At 42.8% G+C, this 13,241-nt stretch overlaps 1 protein-coding gene across 5 annotated transcripts in view; it reads right to left on the bottom strand.

The window, feature by feature from the left end:
* Nucleotides 1-13,241, bottom strand: part of BAIAP2 (BAR/IMD domain containing adaptor protein 2) — a 249,751-nt gene that overhangs the window by 62,427 nt on the left and 174,083 nt on the right. For all 5 annotated transcript variants that reach the window (XM_082271803.1, XM_082271807.1, XM_082271805.1 and 2 more), the window contains exons 7-10: nt 11,034-11,186; nt 4,956-5,195; nt 4,347-4,533; nt 1,627-1,828 (exon numbers count right to left, since the gene is read on the bottom strand). In XM_082271803.1, the coding sequence (XP_082127929.1) occupies nt 1,627-1,828; nt 4,347-4,533; nt 4,956-5,195; nt 11,034-11,186 (782 nt within the window). The remainder of the gene's footprint in view (nt 1-1,626; nt 1,829-4,346; nt 4,534-4,955; nt 5,196-11,033; nt 11,187-13,241) is intronic.

Here is a 13,241-nt window from a genome sequence, read left to right as displayed (position 1 = left end):
AGAGTGCATGAGCATCATGGGAAATGTAGTTCCAAAACATCTGGGGTGCCAAGATTTGCCATCTCTGTAGATCAGGGATATGCAAACTGTGGCCCTCCAGATGTTGCAGAACCACAAGTCCCATGAGCAGAGCCGGTGCTAGACTATTTTGCACCCTAGGCAAGACCAGCTCCTTGCACCCCCCCCCCCCGAAAAATAAAAAAACTGTACACATTGCCCCCCTTCCTGTACATAATGCCTCCCCTTCCCCCCTTTTCTCCCCTTCCTGTATACACTGCCCCCTTTAATCCTACACCCCCCCTTCCTGCGCACACTGCCCTTCTTTAATGCTACACCCCCTTCCTGCACACACTGCCCCCCTTCCCCCCTTTTCTCCCCTTCATATACACACTGCCCCCTTTAATCCTACACCCCCATAATTTACACACTGCCCCCCCTTAACCCTACACATCCCTTCATATACAAAGTGCCCCCCCCCTTTAATCCTACACTGCCCCTTCCCCCCCCCCTTCCTTCACACACTGCCCTTCTTTAATGCTACACCCCCTTTCTGCACACACTGCCCTCCTTTAACCCTACACCCCCCTTCCTGCACACACTGCCCCCCTTTAACCCTGCACACCCCTTCATATACAAAGTGCCCCCTCTCTAGAGGTGACCTCCCCTGGGGATGAGGAAGTGACAGGAGAGGAATGGGGCACTGGCCATGGCTGCGCCCTAGGGGTGGCAGTGCGCCCTAGGCGGCCGCCTAGTTTGCCTAGCGGTAGCACCGGCCCTGCCCATGAGGCATAGCAAGACTGACAGCCACAAGCATGACACCCAGAGGCAGAGGCATGATGGGACTTGTAGTTTTGCAACAGCTGGAGGGCCACAGTTTGCATATCCTTGCTGTAAAATAGATCATCGGATACACAATTTCTACTGCAGATCTGCCGGTACATGGAATAGGGTGCAGGGCAGCATTTTATATAAACAACTTGAACATTTCCCAGCATGCACAGCAAAGCCTTGTACAGCCCTGCACACATGATACAAAATAGGCAATAAGTCCAATTACAATGCAAATTATTTCCCTGTTATACCTTAGGGAAGGCATAAATACTTCCTGGAGGAAATGCTGCTTTATGCTCCTTCCGGTGCATTTCATCGAGGCATGTGATCTCTAGGGGGGAGAACACTATGGAGTAAGTTTATAAAAAAAAGATTTGTATCGCTGTTCATCCATTGAAACCACATATAAATTCATTGTCTACAAATGGGGCAAAAAAAAAAAAGAATGTTCTGAGGCTGTATTCTCTGCCAATAAAATGTGAATGGGGAAGATACCGCATTATGACCACTAGATGGAGCTGAGGAACATACCACATTCCTATGGTAATGAGTGCCATCTAGTGGTCATAATTCAGTATTTTCCCCTCTTGATCTGCAGAGAATACAGCCTGAGAACCTAACTGCAGTTTTGACGGAGGAACAAATTTGCAATTTTTTTTATACAGCCCTATGTGCCTAAGCTTTCGGATATGTGCCCATTAAGTAAGCTGGAGCAGCATTTTCTCAGAGAAAGTATTTTTATCCCTTTTATTACTCCTCATGGATCCCCATGTAATGAGGCGGTGTGCTGCTTACAGTTTTGTCTTCTCGCTCTCTCCATAGTGCCAGCCATCCCTGGCCTCCGGGACCAGTAGGGTGATGTAGTCGCCATTGCTGAAGCTGAGCAGGGTGGTGTTGTCACCGGCAGAGTGTGAGAAGATGGCTTGCACCCGCGTCCTGCTGTTCTTCTCTAGGCCCGCCGCCATGGAGCTGGAGCGCGGCAGCGTCTTGTTCTCCGCTGTACGGGAAAAACAAACAGAAGAATATAGAGTGAGGATCCTAAAGAGAGACTCCGCTGCTGGAAAGGACTGAGCCCCTCTGGCTAATGGCTTAAATAACTGTCTGTGCTCACAGCCCAAAGAATTCCACATATGATATTTTGAGATATTGATTCACTTTTGCACTATTTTGCACAGATCATTGAACTTAGGATTATTTTAACTATTTTAATTTTTATTGATATATTTATTTCCGAATCAAGGTGCTGTGCAAAAAACACATAAATAATAAATATATATAATATGTATCAATAATCCACCACCAGCACTTTATATGGACGTCTATACATTTTTTGGATTTTTGATACATATTCTATATATTTATTATTTATGTGCTTTTTTTGCACAGCACCTTGATTGTATGAATATATATTGGATTTTTTATTTTATTTATTTTTTAACTTTTGAGATATTGATTCACTTTTGCACAGCTCATTGAACTTATGATTATTTTAACTATTTGAATTTGTATTGAGATATTAATTTCCGAATCAAGGTGTTGTGCAAAAAACACATAAATAATTAATATATATAATATGTATCAATAATCCACCACCAGCACTTTATATGGACGTCTATGCATTTTTGGGATTTTTGATACATATTCTATATACTTATTATTGATGTGTTTTTGCACAGCACCTTGATTGTATGAATATATATTGGATTTTTTATTTTATTTATTTTTTCATTTTTGAGATATCGATTCACTTTTGCACTATTTTGCACAGATCATTTAATTTAGGATTATTTTAACTATTTGAATTGGTATTGAGATATTTATTTCTGAATCAAGGTGCTGTGTAAAAAACACATAAATAATAAATATATATAATATGTGAAAGAGTGTATCACCATGCCTTACTAAAATATTATATTTAATTTCAATACATTTCAGCTAGGGCCCATTCTACGATGGAATGTGGGCTCTTGCAAATGACATTAACGAGTCATTTGACACACCTCATTCATACACCCTGGTCCCTTGGCAGTTGTATTTTGCATATAGACGACAAGACATTGATAGGTGTTTACATTTTAAACACCTTTCCATTCATTCGTTTGGACACTTAACAAGCTAGGCTTCACATAGAGATTACTGACACCACCTAAACACAATTGACAATTGCTTACATTAACACATCAGACAGCTGAACACAGACGGATCGGCTCTCCCACAAAACACAATTTCAGACACAAGACACCTCATATTGACAGAGATGTATAGGGAACACAAAAGCCTTTTCATGTATTGTTTCTGTGAGATATGTTCTATTGATAAGTTGACCCATGAATTGTATCTGGTTTAAACAGAGTTTTGCCGCCCAAATTTCCTTTAAATGTGTGAGCGAAACTTGAAATAAACTAGATGTGTCTACGCTTAGCTTAAGTGCTTGGTGTCGTCGCATCTCCTGGCCAGCGGAGGGAAAATTCACTATACAGGGGGAGTTTGGACTGAAGGGCCGTATATCATCTTGTAATTGCCTCCTGACAAGAAAGATTGAGCTAACAATATGTATCAATAATCCACCACCAGCACTTTATATGGACGTCTATGCATTTTTTGGATTATTGATACATATTTTATATAGTTATTATTTGTGTGTTTTTTGCACAGCACCTTGTTTGTATGAATATATATTGGATTTATTTTTTAATTTTTGAGATATCGATTTACTTTTGCACTATTTTGCACAGCTCATTGATCTTATGATTATTTTAACGATTTGAATTTGTATTGAGATATTTATTTCCGAATCCACTTTGAATTTAGCGCTTATTTATTTTATTTTATTTATCTGCTTTCCAAGGTGAGAGTATCCCTGGTTGTGTCCCTATTGGAAGATTTCCCCCTCTATTCCTGTTCTGGAGTCAACCCAAAATGTAGGATTTTCTTTCACTCTCAGAGATAAAAGTAAACAGGAGAAAGACAGTTAAGCTCTGTAATGGTGGCACAGACATCAAACTTAATCCCTCTCAACTCCATCCAAAACAAAAAAAAAAAAAAAAAAAAAGAAAAAAGAAAAAAAAAGAATAAAAGAATAAAAAGAAAAAAAGAAAAAAAAAGAAAAAAAGAAAAAAAGAAAAAAAAAGAAAAAAAGAAAAAAAAGAAAAAAGAAAAAACCTGTACCTAGCAATAATTTAAGTACAGATGCCCCATAACCACATTGTCATAGTGTGCCATAGATTAGACTTTTTCTTCCATAAAAAAGGGCACCTCTGTGGGGGCACAGACAGCAAACAAACCTAGTCCCTCTCAACTCCATCCAAAACAAAAAAAAAAGAAAGAAAAAAAGTAAAAAAAAAAACAAAAGAAAATAAGAAAAAAAAAAAAAGAAAAAAAAAGAAGGAAAAAAAGAAAGAACCTTTACCTAGCAATAATTTTAAGTACAGATGCTCCATTAATACCCACTTTGTCATAGTGTGCCATAGAGTAGACTTTTGCTGCCATAAAAAAGGGCACCTGTGCACACTCACCGACAGTGTAGCTGTTTTTGGGTGGGACGCTCTTGCGGGCTGGAAGGGTGTTGGAATAGGAATCGCTGATCTGCTTGTGCGGCTGGGACGGGGACACTTTGGGCTTCAAGTCCCAGTGGTCGTAGCTATTGCTGGGCGGCCCAGAGACCCCGTTCATTATGGGTGCGCCCTCCTGTGCAGACATCCTCTGTGAAGGGAACAAAAAAACCTCAAAAATCATGCAAAGTGGAACCGCCATCCAACTGGAGAAACCATCCTTTGAAACTGGAGTTCTGAGACTCAGGATTGGGGTAAACTTTTTTTTGGACTTAGAAACCTGTATTTATTACCTTACATATAATATCGGATTTTGTTAACTCGAAAAGTAGACTCGATTAAAAAAATATATGGTCAGACTAAGGAAAGGGTGGCCAAGGTTTAACGGGTGTCTGTACGATTATAATCTAGTTTTAATTTCCTTTACTCAAATGTTTTAAATCAGCTTTTCTTGAGACTGTGGGCAGCTTTTGTGGTCAGTTAGTCCAGCCTTGAGGACGGGGAGTCCTCTCTTACTTGGGTTGGGGCAGGAGGCCTAAATACTTTACCTTAAACATAAATAAATGTACATACCCCAACAAAAGGAGCTAGCTCAGGGGGCACCGGCAGAGGCTTGGCACCAGGGATTGGGTCCGATATGGAGAGGCTGGATTTGGAATTGGTCATAGGCCCAGACAGTGTACCCGCCATGATGGTGCCGTTAGGTCCACCAGCCATCTGCTGCATGATCTGAATGGCCCTGTCTGGGATCTTGCTCGGATCGGAGCAGGACTGTTGCCAGGGGGGGATCTTCTGTGCCATTAGGTCTTTGCCCTACAGAGAGAAGAAAAGCAATTAAATCATGAAGGACAGCAAATAACTGAACATCAGGGCCTGGGTTGATGGACTTATGTCAATGGCATCAATTTGAGACTCTTTAGATAATTAGGAAGTTGCCGTCAGGTGCATCAGACCTGCAGCTGACCTAGATCCAAGTGGGTTTTGCACATGGTGTCACTGTCCTCCAAAACACTGCAAAGTAAGAGGCACAAGTTCTCAGAGGTGCGTGTCCTGGACCAGTAAATGGGAGGGTCACACTTCTGTAGGCTCTGAGGAAGAGGCTAAGCCTCGAAACATGTAAGCCTTTACATCTTCAGGGGACGGTACACCCTTGGATCTCGATGCTGAAGATTGCATACCATGTTTGATATGCTTTTATCAAGAACTCGTTTGTGAGTATTTTTATACCTTTTATTTAAACAAATCTTTTAAAGGATAATGCACTAGGCCCTTGTGTTTTTTTTTTTTGTAATTTATAGTACTCTGGAATATTTATATCCAGCCAGAAGATTATACTCCATATGTCAGACCATCACATCTATATTGGCTTTGTTGGGCATCCCATTCCAAAACCAGGGCCAGTTACAGTACCTTGAAAAAGTATTCATACTCCTTGAAATTTTCCATATTTTGTCATGTTCTAACCGAAAACGTAAATGTATTTTATTGGGATTTTATGTGATAGACCGACACAAAGTGGCACATAATTGTGAAGTGGAAGGAAAATGATAAATGGTTTTCAAATATTTTTACAAATAAATATGTGAAAAGTGTGGCGTGCATTTGTATTCACCCCCCTGAGTCAATAGTTTGTAGAACCGCCTTTCCCTGTAATTACAGCTGCAAGTCTTTTTTGGGGATGTCTCTACCAGCTTTGCAGAGGGACATTTTTGCTCCATCCAGTGAGGAGAGGTGATTTTTACAGATACCTGCTCCCACCTCCTGACCAGATGCAGTGTAACTTATTTTTTAAAAACGCAGTATAGACGCAGCATATGCAAGAAACACTAACGCATTAACCGCTTCCGGACCGCCCGCTGCCTTTTTACTGCGGCAGTGCGGCCCTCCTGCGCGCAGGCAGCTAGGGGCCGAACGCGCCACTGGCAGCGCGCTCCCGCCCCCATTTGGCAGCGGGGAAGTCAATGCAGCAGGCAGGCGGCTCCCATTGCACCTGACACCCGCGATCGCTCCCCACTGAGAGAGAAGGACGGTCAGCTGTTGTAAACACAGCTGACCGTTCTTCTCCCTGGAATGATCACAGAGCGCCTGTGATCCTTCTATATAGGATCACATGTCTCTATAGTTATTTCACAAGTCACGCCCCCCCCGATACAGTTAGAATTACACCCCTAGGCTCACATTTAACCCATTGATCAGCCACAGTGTTAACCCCTTCCCTGCCAGTGTCATTATTACAGTAACAATGCATATTTTTAGCACTGATTACTGTAGTAATGTCACTGGTCCCCCCAAAAGTGTCAAAAATGTCAGTTGGGGGTCCGATCTGTTCCCTGCAATGTCGCAGTCCCGCAAAAAATCACAGATCACCCCCATTACTGGAAAAAAAAAAAAAAAATAAAATGACATAAATCTTTGCCGTACTTATTAGACGCAATAACTTTTGCACAAACCAATCAAAATACGCTCATTGTGATTTTTTTTTTTTTACCAAAAATATGTAGCAGAAAACAAATTGGCCTAAAATGTTAAAAAATTTTGATTTTTTTACATTTTTTTTGAGAATGTTATTTAGCAGAATGTGAAAAATATATATATATATTTTTTTTTTTCAGAATTGTCGCTCGTTTTTTGTTTATAGCGCAAAAAATAAAAATCGCACAGGTGATCAAATACCATCAAAAGAAAGCTTTATTTGTGGGGAATAAAGGACATCAATTTTATTTGGGTACAGCGTCACACGACCGTGCAATTGTCCGTTAAAAGTAACGCAGAGCCGGATTGCAAAATACGGCCTGGTCATTAAGGGGGCAAATACTTCCGGTCCAAAACTGGTTAAATAATAATCAAAAAATATATAATAAATATAAATATTATTATTATTAAATAATAATAATAATACTCATAAAATAATAATAATAATAACAATGTTTCTGGACACTGGGACTCAATTATTAACATTGTGACATGGAGGTTCTCCTCCCAGAACCCAAGAAGTGGTTAAAAACGCAGTATGGACGCAGCATATGCAAGAAACACTAACGCATTAAATAACAAAAAAAATGATCATGAAGTGTTAAATAGTCAAATCCGTGTGCAAAAAAATGAAATTGCAGCTGACCACCTTTACGCTTAGTGACATTATGGGACAAGAGGAGACGTTTCTATTGGTTATCTCAGATTGCGGCACATCCCACCGCAAGATGACCGAGACCGATTGCCTCTTCTCTGTTTACGGCGTCAATGCCCAAATTATGGGGGATTCTGGCTTCTGCTGAATGGCAGTGAATAATATTCCACCACTAGATGGCAGCAGAGTCCTCTGGCGGAGCCGCCTTGTCAGCAGCAAAGGGCTTTTCTCTTCCCCTCCTTTTCCCAGGCAAGTGGCATTGCATCTCGCTGAGTAAGAAGCATGTGGGCAGCACAAAATGTGTGTGTGGGAGTCGGGAACAAGGCTTTCATTTTCAATTGCTCTCACCCCCTTCCCCCCCTCCTCCTCCTCTCCCGAGGAATTGGTGGGCTGCGAACACTGGAAGTCACTGGAGAGGCGATAAATAAACCGTTTCATGCAGGCCAAATAAAAGGCGTGCAAACAGCGGCATGAGCCCCACTGCAACCGCTTACCGGCTCCATAACTGCAGCAAAACCGCTGCGTGACACGTGTAACGCCCAATTGGATTTTGCTGGCTACCAATTTGCTGCTCTGGATCACATCGCATTGTTCTGGAACACATCGCATTGTTCTGGATCACATCGCATTGTTCTGGATCACAGAGCAATACAGTGTCCAAAATTAAAGGGGATCTTTCAGCACAACGCTGGTGACACCATAACTATAAATTCAGTCTTTATCCCCCTAGTGTCACCGGACTGGGCTAAACATGCCATTGCAAGTTTTTGATGAGTGAAGAGGGGGAGGGGGGGAATCAAGCCACCAGTTGCATTATGTGTGGTCAAAAAAATGACAGCGGTAAAAACAAACATTAACATCCCAAAGCTTTATTAATTCAATCAGTTACAGTAAAAAACAAAAAGGCACGCACTGTGTTTCAGGGCCAGGAACAATCTCTCTTCATCAGGACCAAGGACAGTGTACTGGAGTGATAGGTGGACAACTCTGTAGTAAGGATCCAACAGAACAATCAGAGATACCATCGACAGAGTCCACCAATCACTCCACTACATTGTCCTAACCCCTGATGAAGGGGGATGTCCTCCCGAAACACGCCCCCCCCTTTTTTTACTGTAACTGGTTGAATTTTATAAAAAAAAGCTGTCTGAGGACGTCATTTGGTGCTCTCATTGGGTGGACTACATGTGGGTTTCTCAGTCTGGGAGATCCCAAATTGTCTTGGCACCAAAATTTTGGTGGCGACCTACCAAGCTCAAGTGATCAAGGCTGAAGGAACGATCTTATAACATCTGAAGGTCTGTGCCTAGTGCTTCTCCCACATTTCTTTCCAAAAGTTGTATTACCATTGGAATGCCATTTTTCTCCATCTACTCACTACAGCAATGGGGATGTCACAGAGATCCTGTTCCCTCAAAGATCCTGTTACGCCAGGAGTCCTGTTACGACAGAGGTCCCGTCACGACAGAGGTCCCGTCACGACAGAGGTCCCGTCACGACAGAGGACCCGTCACGACAGACGACCCGTCACGACAGACGACCCGTCACGACAGACGACCCGTCACGACAGACGACCCGTCACGACAGACGACCCGTCACGACAGACGACCCGCCACGACAGACGACCCGTCACGACAGACGACCCGTCACGACAGAGGTCCCGTCACGACAGAGGTCCCGTCACGACAGAGGTCCCGTCACGACAGAGGACCCGTCACGACAGAGGACTCATTCCCCACAGCGCACGGAAACAAAATTCCAAACAAATAAAAATCTGCTTGGTGAGTCGGTGGATTAGACACCAAGGGGGCCAAGCAGACACATGAGGGCGCCTAGTGAATTATCTCCAGCACCATTTTCCTCTGAGGAAGAGGGCTTGTCCCCTGAAATGTGTCAATTGTCAACCACAGCATTTTGGACATCACCTATGCTGGATTTGTGATTTGACATGCATGTGTCTTCCAATTTTTATATGTTTTTAACGATGATATCAATAAAAATGGTGTTAGATAATGCAATAGGCGTTTGCACCCTCCTGTGTCTTTCTGCAGCATATGTCAAGTTTCCCTGCATAAGGAGAGCGGTATCGTCCCGGGGCACTGCACCGTTGGTTGTGGGATGAGAGATGAAGCTTTGTTGTGTTCTGGTAATAGGATATGGAAACAAATTGGCCTAAAATGTTAATTTTTTTATTTTTTTATTGGGGAATGTTCTATAGCAGAATGTGAAAAATATTGTTTTTTTTTTTTTCTCAGAATTGTCGCTTTTGTTTATAGCGGAAAAAAATAAAAAAAAAAAATCGCAGAGAGGTGATCAAATACCACCAAAAGAAAGCTCTATTTGTGGGTGGAAAAAAAAAACATCAATTTTATTTGGGTACAGCGTCGCACGACAGCGCAATTGTCCGTTAAAGTAACACGGTGACGAATCGTGAAAAAATGGCCTGGTCCTTAAGTTCCAGTCCAAAACTGGTTAAATAATAATCAAAAAATATATAATAAATATAAATAATAATAATACAAATAATAATATTAACAAATTGGCCTAAAATATTAAACAATTTTGATTGTTACATTTTTTATTTTTTTGGGGAATGTTATATAGCAGAATGTGAAAAATATTGTTTTTCTTTTTTCAGAATTGTCGCTTTTTTTTTTTTTTTTGCTTATAGCGCAAAAATAAAAATCGCAGAGAGGTGATCAAATACCACCAAAAGAAAGCTCTATTTGTGGGGGGTGGAAAAAAAGACATCAATTTTTATTTGGGAACAGCGTCGCACGACCGCGCAATTCTCCATTAAAGTAACGCAGTGACGAATCGCAAAAAATTACCTGGCCATTAAGTTCCGGTCCAAAACTGGTTAAATAATAATCAAAAAATATACAATAAGTATAAATAATAATAAAAATAATAATAATAATAACAAATTTGCCTAAAAGGTTAAACAATTTTGATTGTTACATTTTTTTGGGGAAGGTTATATAGCAGAATGTGAAAAATATTGGTTTTCTTTTTTCAGAATTGTCGCTTTTTTTTTTTTTTGCTTATAGCGCAAAAAATAAAAATCGCAGAGAGGTGATCAAATACCACCAAAAGAAAGCTCTATTTGTGGGGAAAAAAAAAAAACACATTAATTTTATTTGGGTACAGCGTCACACGAACGTGCAGTTCTCCGTTAAAGTTAATTAGCGCAAAAAATAAAAATTGCAGAGAGGTGATCAAATATCACCAAAAGAAAAAAAAAAAATTTTATTTGGGTACACAAAAGTGGCTAAATAATAATCAAAAAATATATAATAAATATAAATATTATTATTATTATTAAATAATAATAAAATAATAATCATAATAATAATAGTAATATTAATAAAATAATAATAATAGTAATATTAATAAAATAATAATAATAATGTTTCTGGACACTGGGACTCAATTATTAACATTGTGACATGGAGGTTCTCCTCCCAGAATCCTTTGCATTGTGACATGGAGGTTCTCCTCCCAGAATCTTTTGCATCGCTCACCTTGCTGTGATAGGCCATGGAGCTTTTGGCGACGGCGCATTGTTTCTCCACCAGGAAGCAGTACCTCCTCCTCTCCTCGGTCAGAGCCGTCTTATATCCATCGGACACAAAGTTCTCCAGCTCGCCCTGTTTGTTGCTGATGGCTTCGATGTACTGGAAGGAGAAAAGCAGACGGCTCAGACACAGCACAGACACAGCACAGACACAGCACACACATAACCGATGTAAAGGGAAATTACACTCAGTTTTGTATTTTTCAGCAGCTGATTGAATCTTTTACTGACTATGCAGTTTCTACATCTTTAATCACTGTCTATGTTCCTCCGTTACAAAGTATCAGGACGTGTCCCGTCCAGGACTAGAGAGATAACATGTGACACTTATGTGGCTTTTCATTTATGTTTTTTTTTTTTTTTTTTTACGGCAAAACTTTACAAACTCGGTGACGGCACAGAGCCAGGATGACCGGTAGAATATGAATCCAGAACCCTGCCACTGCAATGTCTCCAGCCGAGTCATCATTCTCCTTGTAATTTAAGTGCAGATGGTAGCAGAACCCATACAAATGAAGAGCTCCCATCTTCAACCTTCATGCTGCTATATTGATCGCGCAGGAGTAGAGTGGGGAAAGCCCCATGAACTGTGCGGGAGCAGAGTAGGGGGACTCCCATGACCTGTGCAGGACCTGTGCAGGAGCAGAGCAGGGAGAGCCCCATGACCAGCCAGGACCTGTGCGGGAGCAGAGAAAGGGGGACTCCCATGACCTGTGCAGGAGCAGAGCAGGGGGACTCCCATGACCTGTGCGGGAGCAGAGCAGGGGGACTCCCATGACCTGTGCGGGTGCAGAGCAGGGGGACTCCCATGACCTGTGCGGGTGCAGAGCAGGGGGACTCCCATGACCTGTGCGGGAGCAGAGCAGGGGGACTCCCATGACCTGTGCGGGAGCAGAGCAGGGGGACTCCCATGACCTGTGCGGGTGCAGAGCAGGGGGACTCCCATGACCTGTGCGGGAGCAGAGCAGGGGGGATTCCCATGACCTGTGCAGGAGCAGAGCAGGGGGACTCCCATGACCTGTGCGGGTGCAGAGCAGGGGGACTCCCATGACCTGTGCGGGAGCAGAGCAGGGGGGATTCCCATGACCTGTGCAGGAGCAGAGCAGGGGGGATTCCCATGACCTGTGCAGGAGCAGAGCAGGGGGACTCCCATGACCTGTGCAGGAGCAGAGCAGGAAGAGCCCCATGACCTGTGCAGGCGCAGAGCAGGGAGAGCCCCATGACCTGTGTAGGAGAAGAGCAGGGAGAGCCCCATGACCTGTGCAGGAGAAGAGCAGGGAGAGCCCCCCATGACCAGCCAGGACCAGCTAGCAGAGATCTTCATATCTGTGCAGCCTCAGGCACGGGTTCCAAGAAGGAGCGAAGGTTCTGAATTATCTCCGGCTAATTACAACCGAGTCAGATCATAAAAGCTGCAATGGTCCTGAAGTTGATTAGCGGCGGAGTCTTCCTCCTCCCCGGGGTGAGGAATCGTTGTGAAGGCAGAAATGAGAGCTAATTAGAGAAGTCAGCAGCCTGTCAGCTCCTCCGAGGATCTCAGACCCGACAATGGAAGAAGATAATTAATTTGGAGAATGAGGAACGCTCTGCCCTTTTTTTCTACTAAAAAGGGACAGAAAACTCTGCAAACACCATTAAAGACTCCAAGTACAGAAAATCCCCTGAAAGGTGTCAGCCCTGCCCAGCTGCCTTTTGCTGAACTATTAAATCCCTCCCACTGTCCTCATTTCTACATCAAACGGGACTCCCCGGGCATATAAATAAAAACTAGGAGGGCCAATTGTTCTCCTCAAAGAAGAACTTCGCACCCTCGCTTACCTCGTCCTCCACTCCCAGAGAACCCGGCCTCCCCTCTGCGGTGGAATGCCACTCCTACACCTCCATTAGGGACAGGGATGCGCAATGTTCCTCCAAACGAATTCCCTCTTATCAAGGCGTTTTGCTATTTGCATAACTCCTCCCAAGAGCCAGCCCACTGCTTGCATCAAGATTGAGGGCTCTGGAGAGAAGTACTGAGGGAGGGGCTGTGAAGTACGTAAATGTAAAGCAATTTATTGAAGACGGATACACTTCCAAATATGAAGCAATATCAGGGCATTAAGGATGAAAAACGCGGTCTCCGGGTCAGGAACGCGTTCCATCTCCGTTCCACCGG

This window comes from Pelophylax lessonae, assembly GCF_965119305.1.
Source record: "Pelophylax lessonae genome assembly, chromosome: 11".
Taxonomy (NCBI): domain Eukaryota; kingdom Metazoa; phylum Chordata; class Amphibia; order Anura; family Ranidae; genus Pelophylax; species Pelophylax lessonae.
Note: the sequence above shows the minus strand (reverse complement) of the source record. Positions and strands in the feature narration are given on the sequence as shown.